Genomic DNA, 15,624 nt, shown 5'->3' with positions numbered 1-15,624 from the left:
TCTTCTTTGGAGAAATGTCTATTCAGCTTCTTTGCCCATTTTTTAAAATGGGTTATTTGTCTTTATTTTTGAGTCAAAAGAGCTTTTTATGTATTCTGGATCCAAATTCCTTACCAGATATATGATTTGCAAATATTTCTTTTCTCATTCTGGGGGTTTAGTTTCTCAGCTTCTTGATGGTGCTCATTGAAGCATAAAAACATTTTAGCCTTGATAAAGTCTAGCTGTCCACTTTTTCTTTTTTTTCCTTGTGCTTTTGGTATCACAGCTAAGAAACCACTGCCTAATTTTTCATGAAGATTTGCTTTTATGTTTTCCTCTCAGAGTTTTGTAATTTTACCTCTTATGTTTTGGTCTGCAATCAATTTTCGTTAATTCTTGCATATGGTGTGAGGTAGGGGTCCAATTTTTGCATGCAGATAACTAGTTTGACACAGCACTGTTTGTTTAAAAGACTTTCGTCTCTTTTGAATGCTCTTGGCACCCGTGTCAAAAATCAACTGACCACAGACACATGGGCTTATTCTGTACTTTCATTTCTGTTCCACTGACATTCCATTGTCTCTCTTTATGGCAGTACCACACTGTTAATTACTGGTGCTTTACAGTAATTTTGAAATCAGGAAGTATAGCTTCTGCATTCTTGCTCTTGTTTTTCTAGACAAATTTGGCTATTTTCTCTCTCTCTCTCTCTCTTTTTAAAGATTTTTTAATTGATTTGAAAGAGAGAAAGAGAAAGAAAGAAAGCATGAGAGGGGAGAGGTCAGAGGGAGAAACAGACTCCCTGCCAGGCAAGGAGCCCGATGTGGGACTCTATCCCAGGACTCCAGGATTATTACCTGAGCCAAAGGCAGTTGCTTAACCAACTGAGCCACCCAGGTGCCCCTATTCTGTGTCTCTTACATTTCCATATGAATTTTAGGATCATCTGTCAATTTCTGGGGAAAAGAAAAAAAAGCCAGCTTGAATTTTGGTAAGGATTGATCTGTAGATGACTTTAGGGAGTAAAGCCATCTTAACAATATTGAGCCCTTCAGTTCATGAACATGGGATGCCTTTCTATTTATTTAGATCTTTAATTTGTTTCAGTGATATTTTTTCAGTTTTCAGTGTACAACTCTTGCTCTTTAAGTTGATTCCTAAATACATTATTCTTTTTGATGCTATAATAAATTCCAGTATTTCCTTAGTTTCATTTTCTAAATGTCCATTGCTAGTTTTTACAACTGATAGTTGATGGTTTGACGTTGTGTCCTGCAACCTTGCTAAATTTGTTAATTCTGTGTGTGTGTGTATGTGTGTGTGTGTGTGTGTTTGTGTATTCCTTTTAAGAATTTCTATATAAGCTCATGCCATCTCTGAACAGAGAGAGTTTTTTTTTTCTTTCTTTTCCATCTGGATGCCTTTTCTGTCTTTTCCTTGCTGTTTTCCCAGGCGAGGACCCCTGGTACAATGTTGAAAAGAAGTGGGGAGAGCAGACCGCCTTGTCTTTCTTCTGTACTTAGTTTTCAGTCTTTCACCATTGAGTGTGATGTTAGCTGTGAGTTTTTTCAGGATGACTTTTATCAGTGTGATGAAGTTTCCTTCTCTTCTGAGTTTATTGAGTGTTTTTATTATGAAAGGGTGTTGGATTTTGCACATGTTTTCCTTATCTGTGGAGATAATCATGTGGTCTTTGTCCTTTATTATATTATATATTATATTTTTATATATAATTATATATTATATATAATTATATATTATATGTGTAATAAAATATATAATTATATATAATTTTTATATATAACTTATGTATAATTATATTATATATTATATTATGTTATATTATATTATATTATGTTATATAAAGGTATGTTAGTTACATTGATTGATTACATTTCATTCCTGGGGTAAATCCCAAGCATGGTATATAATCCATTTTGTATCTTGCTAGATTTGATTTGCTGATATTTTGTTGAAGATTTTGTGTATGTATTCACAAGGGATTTTGGTCTGTTGTTTTCTTGAGATATTTTTATCTGGTGTTACTCTCAGGGTAATACTGCTTACTAGAATGTAGCAGGAAGTGTTTTCTTCTTTAAAAGAGTTTATGAAGTTTTCATTTTTGCTTTAACATTTCATGGAATTCTCCACTGAAGTCCTCTGGTCCTGGGATTTTGCGCATGTGTGGGAAAGTTTTTGTTTTGTTTTGAGGTTTTTTTTTGTTTGTTTGTTTTTGTGGGAAGGTTTTTGATTACTTGTTATTGTTATATTGAGACTATTTCTTCTTGGGTCAGTTTCCATAGTTTTTATCTTTGTAGAAATTTGTCCATTTCATCCAGATTACATAAAATTGTAACATAAAATTGTTTATAGTATATCTTTGCAAATTCTTTTTATTTCTGTAATGATAGTAATAATGTTTCCTCCTTCTTTCCTGATTTTAAGAGTTTAAGTCTTCTTTCTTTCTTTCTAGCTAAAACTTTGTTAATTTTATCTTTTTCAAGGAACCTACTTTTGACTTCATTGATTTTTTTTCTATTGTTTTCCATTCTCTGTTTCATTTCGTAATGTATTTTCTTGTACATCAGCAGCTCACAGAGTGTAGTTGGGAATCCCTTAGCCTCCTTCAGCAGGTCGTTGAAGTTAATATTGTTTTCATAATAACACCAAGACTCTGCATTGTAAAGCATTCTGATTTTGAAGCAGAGATGAGAACTTTCTCTTTTTTATTTAGCCTGGTATTAAAGAGTTTGCAAAGTTGTAAAACAATGCCATTGTCACTAATATTTTTGGGGGGGAAATAGAATTAGTTTTCATTTAAAAATGTACCATTTATAGTGATACATTTTCCTATTTTAAAATGAACTATTAAATCTTTTTACTAGAGATTTTTACCAAAAAAGCCCTTAGAAGTCTTCAGAGAATTTTAATAGTATAAAGAGGCCTGTGATCAAAAAGTTTAAAGCTGCTGTTATGTATTATTTAGTCTTTAAAAAAAATTGTGATTTAGAGATTCCTTTTTTGTAGCTAAACAAAATGGAGCAGCTAAATAATTCAGCATTTTAAACATAAGAGCGAGGATTAAAAACTGAGTTTTTCATATTCCAGAATTTATGCCCTTCAAAAATTATACTGTTCTGTCCTTTGTGTTATTTTGACTAGCTAATTATTTGACTTTTCTTCTTTTCTACATTGACTAATTAGTCAGTCTTTTAGAGTATTTTCTCAGTACTGTGTGGTAAGGTGTTAGATACTGTAAATACAGTTTTTCTCAGACCATAATCATTTTTTGGCATTTCCTCAACAGTGAGATGTGTCATGGCAATGCTGAGAAAGAGAATCAGGGATGAGAAGACCAACGTCAGGAAGTCTGCACTGCAGGTGTGAGTTTTTTCTAGATATCCTTGAATATTCTCTCTTTTTAGCACTAAAAACTTGGAAATATTTTGTAAAAACCCCAGCCATAGTCATTATTTGACTTCTTTTTTACTTAACATTTGTTCATTTTGGTCCTGTTGTATATATAAATTACAGAGATGATCTAAAGGTTTGTCTGTTTTTAAGTTTCCTGGTTGGTTGTTGGCTTTTTAAGAATCAGATATTTAGGGGCTCCTGGGTGGCTCAGTGGGTTAAAGCCTCCGCCTTCGGCTCAGGTCATGATCCCAGGGTCGTGGGATGGAGCCCCGCATCAGGCTCTCTGCTCAGCAGGGAGCCTGCTTCCTCTCTCTCTCTGCCTGCCTCTCTGCCTACCTGTGATCTCAATCTGTTAATAAATAAATAAAATCTTTAAAAAAAAAAAAGAGTCAGATATTTATATCCTTAGCTTTTTTTTTGGATTAGGGATTCTTAATCTAGGAACCATGGATGGATTTTGTTAGGGTGCATGTAACTGCTGAATTTGTTTGTAAATACTTTTTATGTAAAATGTATGTCAAATTTTCTCCAGAGAGAGGCCTTAGCTTTGATTAGATTCTGAAAAGGTGAGATGTTACTGGATGGAGGGATGGATCCATGACCTCAAAAGTTTTAAGAACCACAGACTTAAGTCTTATTTTTGTCTACAGTGTGTCTTTGTCCTACCAATAAGTTATCAGCCCTGTTACATATGTTCCTTCTAGGTACTAGTGAGTATTTTGAAACACTGTGACATCTCCAGTATGAAAGAAGAGCTATCACTTCTGCAAGACCAGTGTCGGGACCCTGCAGTATCTGTCCGAAAGCAGGCCTTACAGTCTCTTATGGAACTTCTTGTGGTGAGGAGCAGTGTATTTTTATGTGAAAAATAATTCAGCATAAATAATTACCTCTTGCTAAATATTAAGTTGACAAGTGGAAATTCTACCAAGTGTACTGTAGGACTATATACAGTGTAAGGGAAGAGTTATCTTTCAGTTAAATATGATGTTTCATATTAATATAAATTATGAACTAATACTAGAGAATGCTAGTGATTACCCTTTTTTTGACTTTAACTTAAATCTCCCATAGAAATGTGAATTTTAAAATGAATTTTGTTAGGTCAGAGACCTAGATTAATTTTTCCACATTAAAACCTATTAGATGATATTGCCAAAAGAACAGATCCACTAATCTGATATGTAATTTACTTCTGCCAAATAATTAGCTTTTGAAGAATATTAAAAGCATGTTTGTTTCTTTACTTCATGATAGAAAGCAATAGGCAATGCATACATTTACTTCCTCTGTCAGCATCTATTCTAATTATTCCTTGGAATAATCATTCATCTTTTGTTCTTGATCTTGAATTACCAAAAAGTGCTGATTTACTAATAATACTGCAATGACTTCCTAAGTTTAAAATTTCAGTACTTACTGATAATACAGTAATTGGGGATTGAAGTTTGTTTTAACATGTATTTCAAATGTTGATTTTTTTTTTCACTTTGATGGTTTATTGTACTTGTATGTGTGACTCTTTTAAATCTGTCTCAATATTGACCACAGCCTCACTGATTTGTATTTAGACTTCTGGTAGCATCAGACTTCTTTATGACTTCATAATGTTTAATTCCTAAGGCCCAACCTGGATGTGTCCAGATACAGAAAGCCTGGCTGATAGGGACCATCCCAGCTGTGATGGACTGTGAGAGCACAGTGCAGGAAAAGGCTCTGGAATGCCTTGACCAGCTCCTGTTACAGAACATTAAGCATTACAATAAATTCCATACTGGAGACAATAGCCAGGTACTGGCTTGGGCCCTTCTTACTCTCCTTAGTACAGAAAACCAGGAACTGAGGTATGTAATTCAAATTGCTTAGCATTTTTGTAGTGACAGTTTTTTGTGAAGCTTTTGATTACCTCCTTTTGCTTTTCTCTGAGTGTTTGAATTAATGTCTTATTATGTAATACAAAGTACTGATGGGCATGATATATTAATAGTAATTTTCCAGATACTCATTTTTATAAAAGATTACTTCCTAGTTCTTTCAAATTAAAGTTTTCCTGACATCTTACGGGATTGGTTGACTTAATACGACGGCAGTATTTTTTTCCCCATTTGATAACATTTACTGAGCATACACTCTGCAGTGAATACTGTAATGAGGGGTTAACACCTGTTGTATTACTAAATTTTACCTATCCTGTAGTAATGGTAGAATTAGCTTGTGTTTACACTACCTTGAGTGACTTTTATTTTAATCATGTAAGAAACACTTCCAACTTGTTTACATGTAGTCATGAAGGAATTATCACACAGTAGAAACATACTAGATTTTGTATTGTAAAATGCTGTTCTGTAGCCCTGACAAATCACCAGTAAAATGGTGCTTAGCAGGGGCTGTGGAGAAAGCAATGGGAAGTTACTGTTAAATGGATACAAAGTTTCACTGTGAGGTGATAACAGAGTCCTGGGGATGGATGATTGGCACAACCGTGTGACCCCACTGAACTATACACCTAAAAATTGTTAAAATGATAAATTTTATGTGTATTTTACCACAGGAAAAAAAATTTGTTTGCCCAAAATTAGGAAAGAGAGTATAGAATTAGAGTCTTAAGTGTAAAAAAGTTTTGGAATAGCCATTATAGAAAATGAGCTAGGGCAGCAGTCCTCAAAGTGTGATGGATTCATGAGCTCAGACTATTTTGATCATTATATTAAGATGTTATGTGCCGGGGCGCCTGGGTGGCTCAGTGGGTTAAAGCCTCTGCCTTCTGCTCGGGTCATGATCCCAGGTCCTGGGATCGAGCCCTGCATCGGGCTCTCTGCTCGGCGGAGAGTCTGTTTCCTCCTATCTCTCTCTGCCTGCTTCTCTGCCTACTTGTGATCTCTGTCTGTCAAATAAATAAATAAAATCTTAAAAAAAATATATATATATATATTAAAAAAAAAGATGTTATGTGCCATTTTTCACTTTTATTCTTTCACAGTACAATAGACTTTTCTGGAACCATATGATAATATTTGAAGCAAATAGAATGGAGAGGCAATTATAATAATCCACCTGTCTTCTGTTTAAGCCAGACCATAAAGAGATTTACAAAAAGTAAAAGCAATAACACTGTTCTTACCAAGTTTGTTTTGAGAAAGATTATTTTAAAAACAAAGATTATTTGTTTTGAGAAAGATTGTTTTGAGAAAGATTATTTTGAGAAAGATTATTTTGAGAAAGATTTTTTTTTGTAAAACAATGCACTTATGTTAACTTATAATTGGCTTATTGTTATTTTTAGATTAATAGATAGGTATTTTTAAATTTCTCAGTTTTAATTTCTGCATAGCAGGATATAGCCCACATAAACCAAAGCTCTTCAAGGTGGTGCATAATTTTTTAGTTCAAAAGTGCCCAAAGATGAAAAAGTGTGAGAACCACTGAGCTTGGGAATCAGTTTTTCAAAAAGGATTATTAAGAAAAGTAAGAGCTGGTGGAAGGAATAAAGTTCTATAAACATTTGTAAACAAAATCTTGTGGTATGTTCTTTGGTAAACAGAAAATAGCTAGAACATTAGGACATGTTCAAGAGGAGAGACTTAACAGAACAGATGACTTTTGAATTTGAATATTGTAGGCTAATAAGGAGGCAGAAGGGGAAACAAACAGCAAGTGCAAAGCCATGGAAGCATAAACAGTGCGTCCTGTTAGGAGCCATAGGATTTCAGTGTGAGTAGAGAAATGGTGCCTGTCAGACTACATAAAATGAAAGGAGATGTTAAGCAGGGTCCACATACTGCAAAGTTTTAACAAAGCATACCAAGGAGTTTGACTTTAGATAGAAAACAGAATGGGAGGGGGAGGCTGCTGATGAATTTAAAGTGGATGGGTAATACAGGATTTTATATTTTTGGAAATACTAACCTTGAAAATAAAACACCCAATTATTTTACCAGCAAAATGGGTTTATACAGGAATAGCATAGCTGTGACAAACCACAGGCAAGTCTGGAGATCAAAGGAGAGGAACTGTTAGTGTTTAGAGAAAGGGGAACTTGGGGAGGGGCTGCTTTGAAGGAAAGCATTGAAAGTGAGTGAGAATTCAAGGTGGTAATTGTTTCTCACTGGCTGAATTGTGACATACTCTCAATTAGCTGGGCTGTCACCAGGCTAGAAGGAATCCTACCTCTTGGCTGGAATAGTCAAGTCAGCTTGTTCCTCTTGGGAATACAAGTCATTACCCTTCCTGTTGGGTCTGAAATTGATGACCAGTGGTCGGCATGAGAGCGCCCCCTGCTGGCTTCTCAGCTCCACTTTCAGTTTCACAGAAGTGCAGAAAGGGACTTTTGCTTGGTGACCAGGAGAAAACTAGAATCTAAGAAAACAGGCCAACACTGAAGTGATTTAAGTTAAAGATGATGAGGGGTTGCATCAAGGAGAAGGCATTAGAAGTGAAGAGAATGAAGTATGTTTAAGAAGTGGAAGTTTAGAATTGGTAAAGTTTTGATTTGAAAGGGATCAGTGCACTTTGACTCTTCTTAAGCTGCTCACAGTCTAGTGGAAAGAGACAAAATAAATTCACAACTTTAGTAGAAAGTGAGTTTTAGGAGCAAAGAGGAAGGGTATAGAGCAGTTAGGTGTTTTTTTTTTTTGTTTTGTTTTGTTTGTTTGTTTGTTTGTTTGTTTTTTAGCTTAGGTTGGCTTCTTATCAATGGTGGCAAGAGCTGAATTATTCCCAGCGGTAGATTAAGTAGAATTAACCAGGCAGCCATAATAGTGAGAGTTCCCAGACAGAAAATAGCAATACAAAGGCTTAGAGGCCTGAAGGCTCCCGGATTCTGTCCAAAATAACTGGTCATTGGGATTTCCATTCACTGAGGTATGACAAGCAGAATCAGGGCAGATTTCTTAATAGAGGGAGGGCAGGAGATGGAAGTCCAATTTAAATATCTGCAGAGCAAAGGAAACAATTGACAAAACTGAGAGCCAGCCTGTGGAATGGGAGAAGATATTTGCAAACGACACGTCATGTAAAGAGTTAGTACCCAGAATCTATAAACAACTTATCAAACTCAACACCCCAAAAAAAAAAATCCAGTTAAGAAATGGGCAGAAGACATGAATAGACACTTTTCCAAAGACGATATCCAGATGGCTAACAGACACATTAAAAGATGCTCAACATCACACATCATCAGGGAAATACAAATCAAAATCACAATGAGATACCACCTCACACCTGTCAGAATGGCTAAAACTAACAAGTGAGGAAACAACAGATGTTGGCGAGGATGGTGGAGAAAGGGGAACCCTCTTGCACTGTTGGGAATGCAAGCTGGTACAGCCCCTCTGGAAAACAGTATGGAGATTCCTCAAGAAGTTAAAAATAGAGCTATGCTATGACCCAGAATTTCACTGTGAGATATTTATCCAAATAGTACAAAAATACTGATTTGAAGGGGCACATGCACCACAGTGTTTATATCAGTATCAAAAATAGGCAAATTATGGACAGAGCCCAAGTGTTCATCAATTATGAATGGATAAAGATGTGGGGGTTGGTATGTATTTAATGGAATATTATTCTGTGATCAAAAAGAATGAAATCTTGTCATTTGCAACAAGTGGATGGAACTTAGACTGTATTATGCTAAATGAAATAAGTCAGAGAAAGACAAATATATGATTTCACTCATATGTGGAATTTAAGAAACAAAACATGAATATGGGGAGGGGAAGGAAAGGAAAAATAAAGTAAGATGAAAACAGAGGGAAGCAAACCATAAGAGACTCTTAAGTATAGAGAACAAACTGAGGGTTGTTGGAGGTGATGTGGGTGGGGTGATGGGTATTAAGAAGGACACTTGTTGGAATGAGCACTGGGTATTCTATGTGAGTGATGAATCACAAAATTTTATTTCTGAAATCAGTACTACACTATATGTTAACTAACTTGATGTGTGCTTGCATTGTTTTGTTATGTCTAAGTGGAAACCTTTTGGTAATGAATGAGATCATCCAGGTTCTGTTGTAGAAAGAGAAGAGGACCAAGAATAGAACTTTTCAAATCAGCCATTAGAGTGTTTTGAAGAAAAGGGATTAGGGAAGGGAAAAGAAAAGAGATCCAGCAATTAGACCATAGACCAGAGTACGAGGGCAGAGAGAGTAGTCAGTAATGTCTGGCAGAGATCATGGAAAATGGGGACTGATCATAGTCCATTGGTTTTGATAATAGGATAGAGGTCAGTGGTATTGTACAAAAGAACCAGGTTAGTATCTGTTGACAACATTCTGACTTGATAGGGAGTGACTTGTGATCAACAGTGGGGCTAACTCAGGGGTAAGCTAATTGAGGGAGGCTTTTTGGGAACTGTTCAGCTGATGTGGAGGGGTCTGAGTTGTCAAATTTGAGGTTTCAAAACTGGAAGTTCAGAGGATTTTTTTTCCCCCATTCTGTTCATTTCTTACAGTAAACATTACTTAATATTTTGTGTGATTCTTAATACATTTTAAAATATTTGCTGATTGCATGTATGTTGCTTTTGGACTGTAATCAGATATAAAGTATGAGCTACCTGCAGTAAAATTCTAAGAATTTATAGATAGATAAACAGTAGCTAATTTATTCAAACCATTAATTTATATGGATATGCTTATTATGTGTAGGTATGTTAATTTTGTTTCCGTTGTCTTCTGCATGCTTTGAGAATTATTTTCATTTAGTGAGAAAGTCTTGGTATGTGAGTATGTGTGAGTGTGTGTGTGTTCCTAGAAGTTTAAGAAATATTAATTGGAGGAAGAAGTGTATCTTTCTCTTTGCTTAGATAGGTAACACTTCATTCGTCTTATCAGTCATGTGATCTTGTTCAGTGCTATGGGAAGAAGTCAGATAAATGATATAAAAATAACACCAGCACTTTAATACACAAGAAGCATTTTTTGTCTTATTTTTAAAGGGTTAAAAATATATATTTCTGAGTGGTATTGGCAGGTCATGGCAAAGTTTAGCTTGTTTAATATCACCATATTTAAATGCTAGAATGTCATTTGTCTCCAGTCTTTCCATTGAAAAATCAGCAATGTCTACGTTTATTGTCACCAAAACCCTCTAAGCTCATGTATTTGTTGTTGGTAACCCATCCCTTATGTTTGTATAGCAGTTTTGGAGGAAACGAGGATAAGAAGGGTCTCAAATGAATTGTGAAATTTTATTCTTTGCTTTAAAAATAAATACTTCAGGGGCGCCTGGATGACTCAGTGGGTTAAAGCCTCTGCCTTCGGCTCAGGTCATGATACCAGGGTCCTAGGATCGAGCCCCACATTGGGCTCTCTGCTTGGCAGGGAGCCTGCCTCCCCTTCTCTCTCTGCCTGCCTCTCTGCCTACTTGTGATTTTTGTCTGTCAAATAAATAAATCTTTAAAATAAATAAATACATAATAAATACTTTATAAGGGGAGGAATAAATATATCTTATCCTGTATAATAAAAATTTTAGGGGTGCCCGGGTGGCTCAGTTGGGTAAGTGACTGCCTTTGGCTCCAGTCATGATCCCAGGGTCCTGGGATCAAGCCCCGACATCAAACTCCTTGCTCAGCGGGGAGCCTGCTTCCCCTCTCCCTCTACCAGCTACTCTGCCTGCTTGGGCGCGCTCTCTCTCTCTCTCTCTGTCAAATAAATAAAATTTAAAAAAAATATTTTTTAAAGATGCCTAATTTGGTATCAAATACGTCACTAGCCAGGAACTTCTGCATAGATGTTTGATGTACCAGAGGAGTCCTGGAGCAACAGAAGGTGGTAACCTTTCACTGAGGGCTGCTCTGAACAGTTTTGTATGTTTACAGTTACAATTGTTCATTCCCGTCTTTTTTTCCAGCCGCTATTTAAATAAGGCTTTTCATATCTGGTCCAAGAAAGAGAAATTCTCATCCAGTTTTATAAACAATGTGATATCCTACACTGGCACAGAACATTCTGCACCAGCCTGGATGCTGCTCTCCGAGATTGCTTGCTCATCCCCCAAGCTGGACTACACCAAAATAATAGAGTCTTGGGAGAAAATCAGCAGGTTTGCATGCTTATACTGTAGTTGCTGAAGATTCTTGTAAACAAAGCTCATGTCTTAAGGAAGTGGGCTCTTTGGGGCGCCCGGGTGGCTAAGCATCTGTCTGCCTTCAGCTCTGGTCATAATCCCAGGTTCTTAGGATCGAGCCCCACATCAGGATCCCTGCTCTGCAGGAAGCCTGTTCTCCCTGTCCCACTCCCCCTCTTTATATTCTCTCTCTCGCTGTATCTCTCTCTGTGACAAAAATAAATCTTTAAAAAGAAAAAAAGGAAGTGGGCTATTTCATAGCTATGCTTATACATAGATCTTATCTTTATATTCTGGAATAAAAACAAACATGAAGATAAGAATAAGTTTTAAGCTCTCAGTTTACCCTTTGTCCCAGTAATTTAAGTGCCTTAATGCTCCTACAACTTGACTCCTAAACTATGCTACCCTACATTCCTCCAGTATTAACAATCTGGAGACTCTTTTGTTGGCAGCAGAGTTTATTTTGGCTCTATATTGATATTCTTTATGTCATTTTCCTAGTCAACAGAATCCCAATTCAAACACCTTAGGACATATTCTGTGTGTTATTGGGCATATTGCGAAGCATCTTCCTAAGAGCACCCGGGACAAGGTGACCGGTGAGTGTCTGTTGGAAAATCTTGCAAAGGCTTTGCTTCTTACTTTATATATGTTTTAAGCAGTTAAATTTGGAAGGTTTTGACGTTCTTTTTAGATGTGGTCAAGTGTAAGCTGAATGGATTCCAATGGTCTCTAGAGTTGATCAGCTCAGCTGTTGATACTTTACAAAGACTCTGTAGAGCATCTGCAGAGACACCTATGGAAGAACAGGTAGGCTACAAACTCTTCCTGGATATGTTTGTCATTTATTTGTACTTAGACATATTACTCTGTTTTGAAGTTTGAAAAGTGTTCTCTTTGGAGAACCTATAGGAATGGGTAGTCTCCAGCAGCTGATACTACAAGGAAATTCTTATGTGACAAGCAGTTGACATTCCCCGAGAAGATCTTGGCTACTAATGACCCAGGGTTCCCTCAGGAAGTCACCATTTTGGTTCTAGGTACAGGTGTCTTCTAGGAAATGATTTCTGATCATTTGAGAGGTCATACTCCTGAGAAATACCTGTTCTGTTACTATAAGCCTATATTACTCTAATATCTCTTCCTGTATCACGTCCCCAAAGCTGGTCAGAGCCTACAGCTCATGTTTTCGGTAGACATACACACAAATCCAAACCAGGGTTTCGCATGAGACAGAGCCATTACTTTCTCTAATATTCGTATCAGTTTCTCTAGTAAGTTATTTTATTACCATGTAGTCTGTTTTTGTCATGAAATATACTCCTAGACAATGCTAATCATAATGAAAAATTTTAGGACTAAGGTTATTAATAATGATTCTAGAAGTGAAAATTTAATTTAAATAACTGCTGGAATATTTTTAAGTTTCCCAGAATAAAAATAATTTTTGCTTCATTCAGCTACATTCCTATGCTTCCATTTCTTATATAAGTTCCTTAAAGAAAGTCCTTCCTTGATAAGTTACATCTTCTATTTGTAGCAACAGATATAATAAGAAAGCATATTATAACTTTTTTTCCTTAGGACTGAAAACAGGTTGAAATGTACTTAACTAAAAATGCCCTGTTCTTTCCATGTAAATGGTGTCTGGTGTTTTCCTGGAGTGTACCTTTTGGCTCATCTGGTGAAAGGGATACTTGCTTTGATTTTTCTGTTTATCTTTTCATCCAAGAAAAACTTTTAAATAGGGAACATTACCTAAGTAGGGAGCATATCTGAATAGCAGAAAATAGGTCGAAACAAAACAAAAAGCTGTTCATGAAGAAAGAATGATGTAGGAAAAAGTGGGAGGAAATGTATATTTCTCAGATTGTGAAACTGTGATGTCTTGATGGCATACCACTGATTAATGGCAGAGCCCTGCCTGGAACTAAGGCCTCTGACTGCTTTCCCAGTCTTTTTTTTCACCAGCACTTGCTGGACGAAGAGTGATCTATAATACTGGAGGCCTTGGGGCCTTATGAGGCCACTGGCTGCTCACTAATGGCCCACAGTTGTTAGCACAGTAAGTTGTATCATTATTAGAGTCTGTGAGGAAGACAGAGTTATTTTCACATTTAAAAACAGAACTAGAAGAGAGGTTACTACCACCATGGTTGTAGCTTTGTCAACACTATTTCCTTGGTAGTAGACAGTGCACCCTGAGATTTTCCAGAATCTTGGGATTTTTAAATTCGTTTAATCTGGTGTGTCCCCTAAACATACGTCTCTTTTCCTTTTCTCTGTAAATGAACATTCTATATTTTACTGAGAAAAATTGCCCAAAGCTCAACAGCACTCTATATGAAAAGACATAGTTCTTGGGGCATTGTTGCTATCTATAAGGTTGTTACCAGTTAATAGTGTTTTGTGGCAATCACTAGAAACAATCTGTGAGATTTTGGACTGTATTAATAGAAATAGTGTCTATAGTAAGAGGGGTGATTGTCCTCTTCTTTGTATTGGTAAAATCTAAGTTGGGGTGTTCTAATTTAACTTAAGTGGCAACTCCTTAGAGAAATGTTGATAAAATTGAATATATCAGTGGAAAGCAATTTGGTGAGGCAATTGCAAAGCACATTGTATAAGGAACAGCTGAGGGACCTGGGTGTGTAGTTATTTTATTACCATGCTATACTATACTGTGAAGAGAAGAATTATGTGGGATACACTGCCTAGCTAAGTTCAAATATATGAAGGACCTTAAAATGAAAAAAATTAGATTTATTTGGCATCACAGAAAACTGATTTGGACCAGTGAGTGGGAAATTGCAAGGAGACAAATATTGGCCAACTAAAGATAAAACATACTAAGGTCTGCCTAAAATGGAGGGACTTGCCTCAGAATACATATCCTAAGTCATTGGATGTGTTCAGAGAGAAGCTAGACAACTTGACATGAGTCCCTCCCTATGTGGAGAGAATCCCAGGATTAGATGGGCATAACGGTTCTCTCCCAGATTCTGTGATTACAGAAGTTCTAGTCCAACTATCCAGCCCAGTTCTAGGCTTGAGGTCTCACACAAGTTGACCTTTGTCTTCTTGCCAGGATAGAGCATACAGATTTCAGAAGTTCTCTTGGACAGCATTATAGCCCAAGCTGTGCAATCTATTAAAATAAGTACAGTAATTCCATAAAAAGTAATAAAGACAGTCATTTTGAAATGTTTTAGGCCATGTCAAACTAAAAAACATTTGGATCACAGTCATAGTGGCTGCAGTATGGTAAACATTGAGCACCGTTTTATGGTAGTGCTGCTGGGCACTGGGGTGATGGTTAAAACAGAGTCCCTTCCTAAGGCACCCACAACATAACAGGGAAAATGCACATGGAAACAGGTGATTTCAACATGTACTATAATCATTTCTGGGGCTGCTGGGTGGCTCAGTCAGTTGAGCATCCCAACTTTTGATTTCATTTCAGGTCACGATCTCGGGGCTGTGGGATCAAGTCCCAGCTTGGGCTCTGCACTCAGTGCATGGTCTGCTCCTCCCTCTTCCTCTCCCTCTGTCCACTCCCTACCCCCTCTTGCTCTCTGTCAAATAAATAAAAATCTTTAAAAAATAATAATAGTAATATAATCATTCCTAAAATTGAAACATGCATAGGATAACATGGAAATCTTGGAGTGGAGCCTCTTAGCTAAACTTAGGTGTTTTGGGACTGGCCTCCTAGAGAAAATGTAGTCAAAGAGCTACAGAATGTGACTGAGCTCTCTCAGCTGGCGTGGAAGTGTTGTATACTAGAGATGGCGACCACTTGAGGTTATTTTAACTAACAAGAGATGGGAAACTTGTCTTTAATGAATACATTCAAAATGATAACAACTGTTCTTTTTTATTCTTTGTTTTTTAAAGTATACTATTTGTTATAGGAGTTAATTTGCCATCTACATATGCTAGAAGAATTGTGATGTTTTTTTCTATTTTTTTTAAAGAGTTTACTGAGAGAGAGAGAGAGAGAGCATGAGAGGGGAGAGGGTCAGAGGGAGAAGCAGACTCCCCACTAAGCAGGGAGCCTGATGCAGAACTTGATCCTGGGACTCCAGGATCATGACCTGAGCTGAAGGCAGTTGCTTAACCAACTGAACCACCCAGGTTCCCAGTGTTTTTCTC

General features: G+C 36.6%; 1 protein-coding gene across 2 annotated transcripts in view; it reads left to right on the top strand.

Moving 5' to 3' along the window:
- The window catches only part of NCAPD3 (non-SMC condensin II complex subunit D3), a 64,790-nt gene that overhangs the window by 23,897 nt on the left and 25,269 nt on the right, over positions 1-15,624 (top strand). For both annotated transcript variants that reach the window (XM_032868969.1, XM_032868968.1), the window contains exons 14-19: positions 3,290-3,363; positions 4,101-4,235; positions 5,020-5,240; positions 11,251-11,442; positions 11,971-12,068; positions 12,164-12,279. In XM_032868969.1, coding sequence (XP_032724860.1) covers positions 3,290-3,363; positions 4,101-4,235; positions 5,020-5,240; positions 11,251-11,442; positions 11,971-12,068; positions 12,164-12,279 — 836 coding nt within the window. The remainder of the gene's footprint in view (positions 1-3,289; positions 3,364-4,100; positions 4,236-5,019; positions 5,241-11,250; positions 11,443-11,970; positions 12,069-12,163; positions 12,280-15,624) is intronic.

Source organism: Lontra canadensis, unplaced genomic scaffold, assembly GCF_010015895.1.
Source record: "Lontra canadensis isolate GAN:19392208 unplaced genomic scaffold, GSC_riverotter_1.0 scaffold36, whole genome shotgun sequence".
Taxonomy (NCBI): domain Eukaryota; kingdom Metazoa; phylum Chordata; class Mammalia; order Carnivora; family Mustelidae; genus Lontra; species Lontra canadensis.
This window is presented reverse-complemented; position numbering and strand designations above follow the sequence as displayed.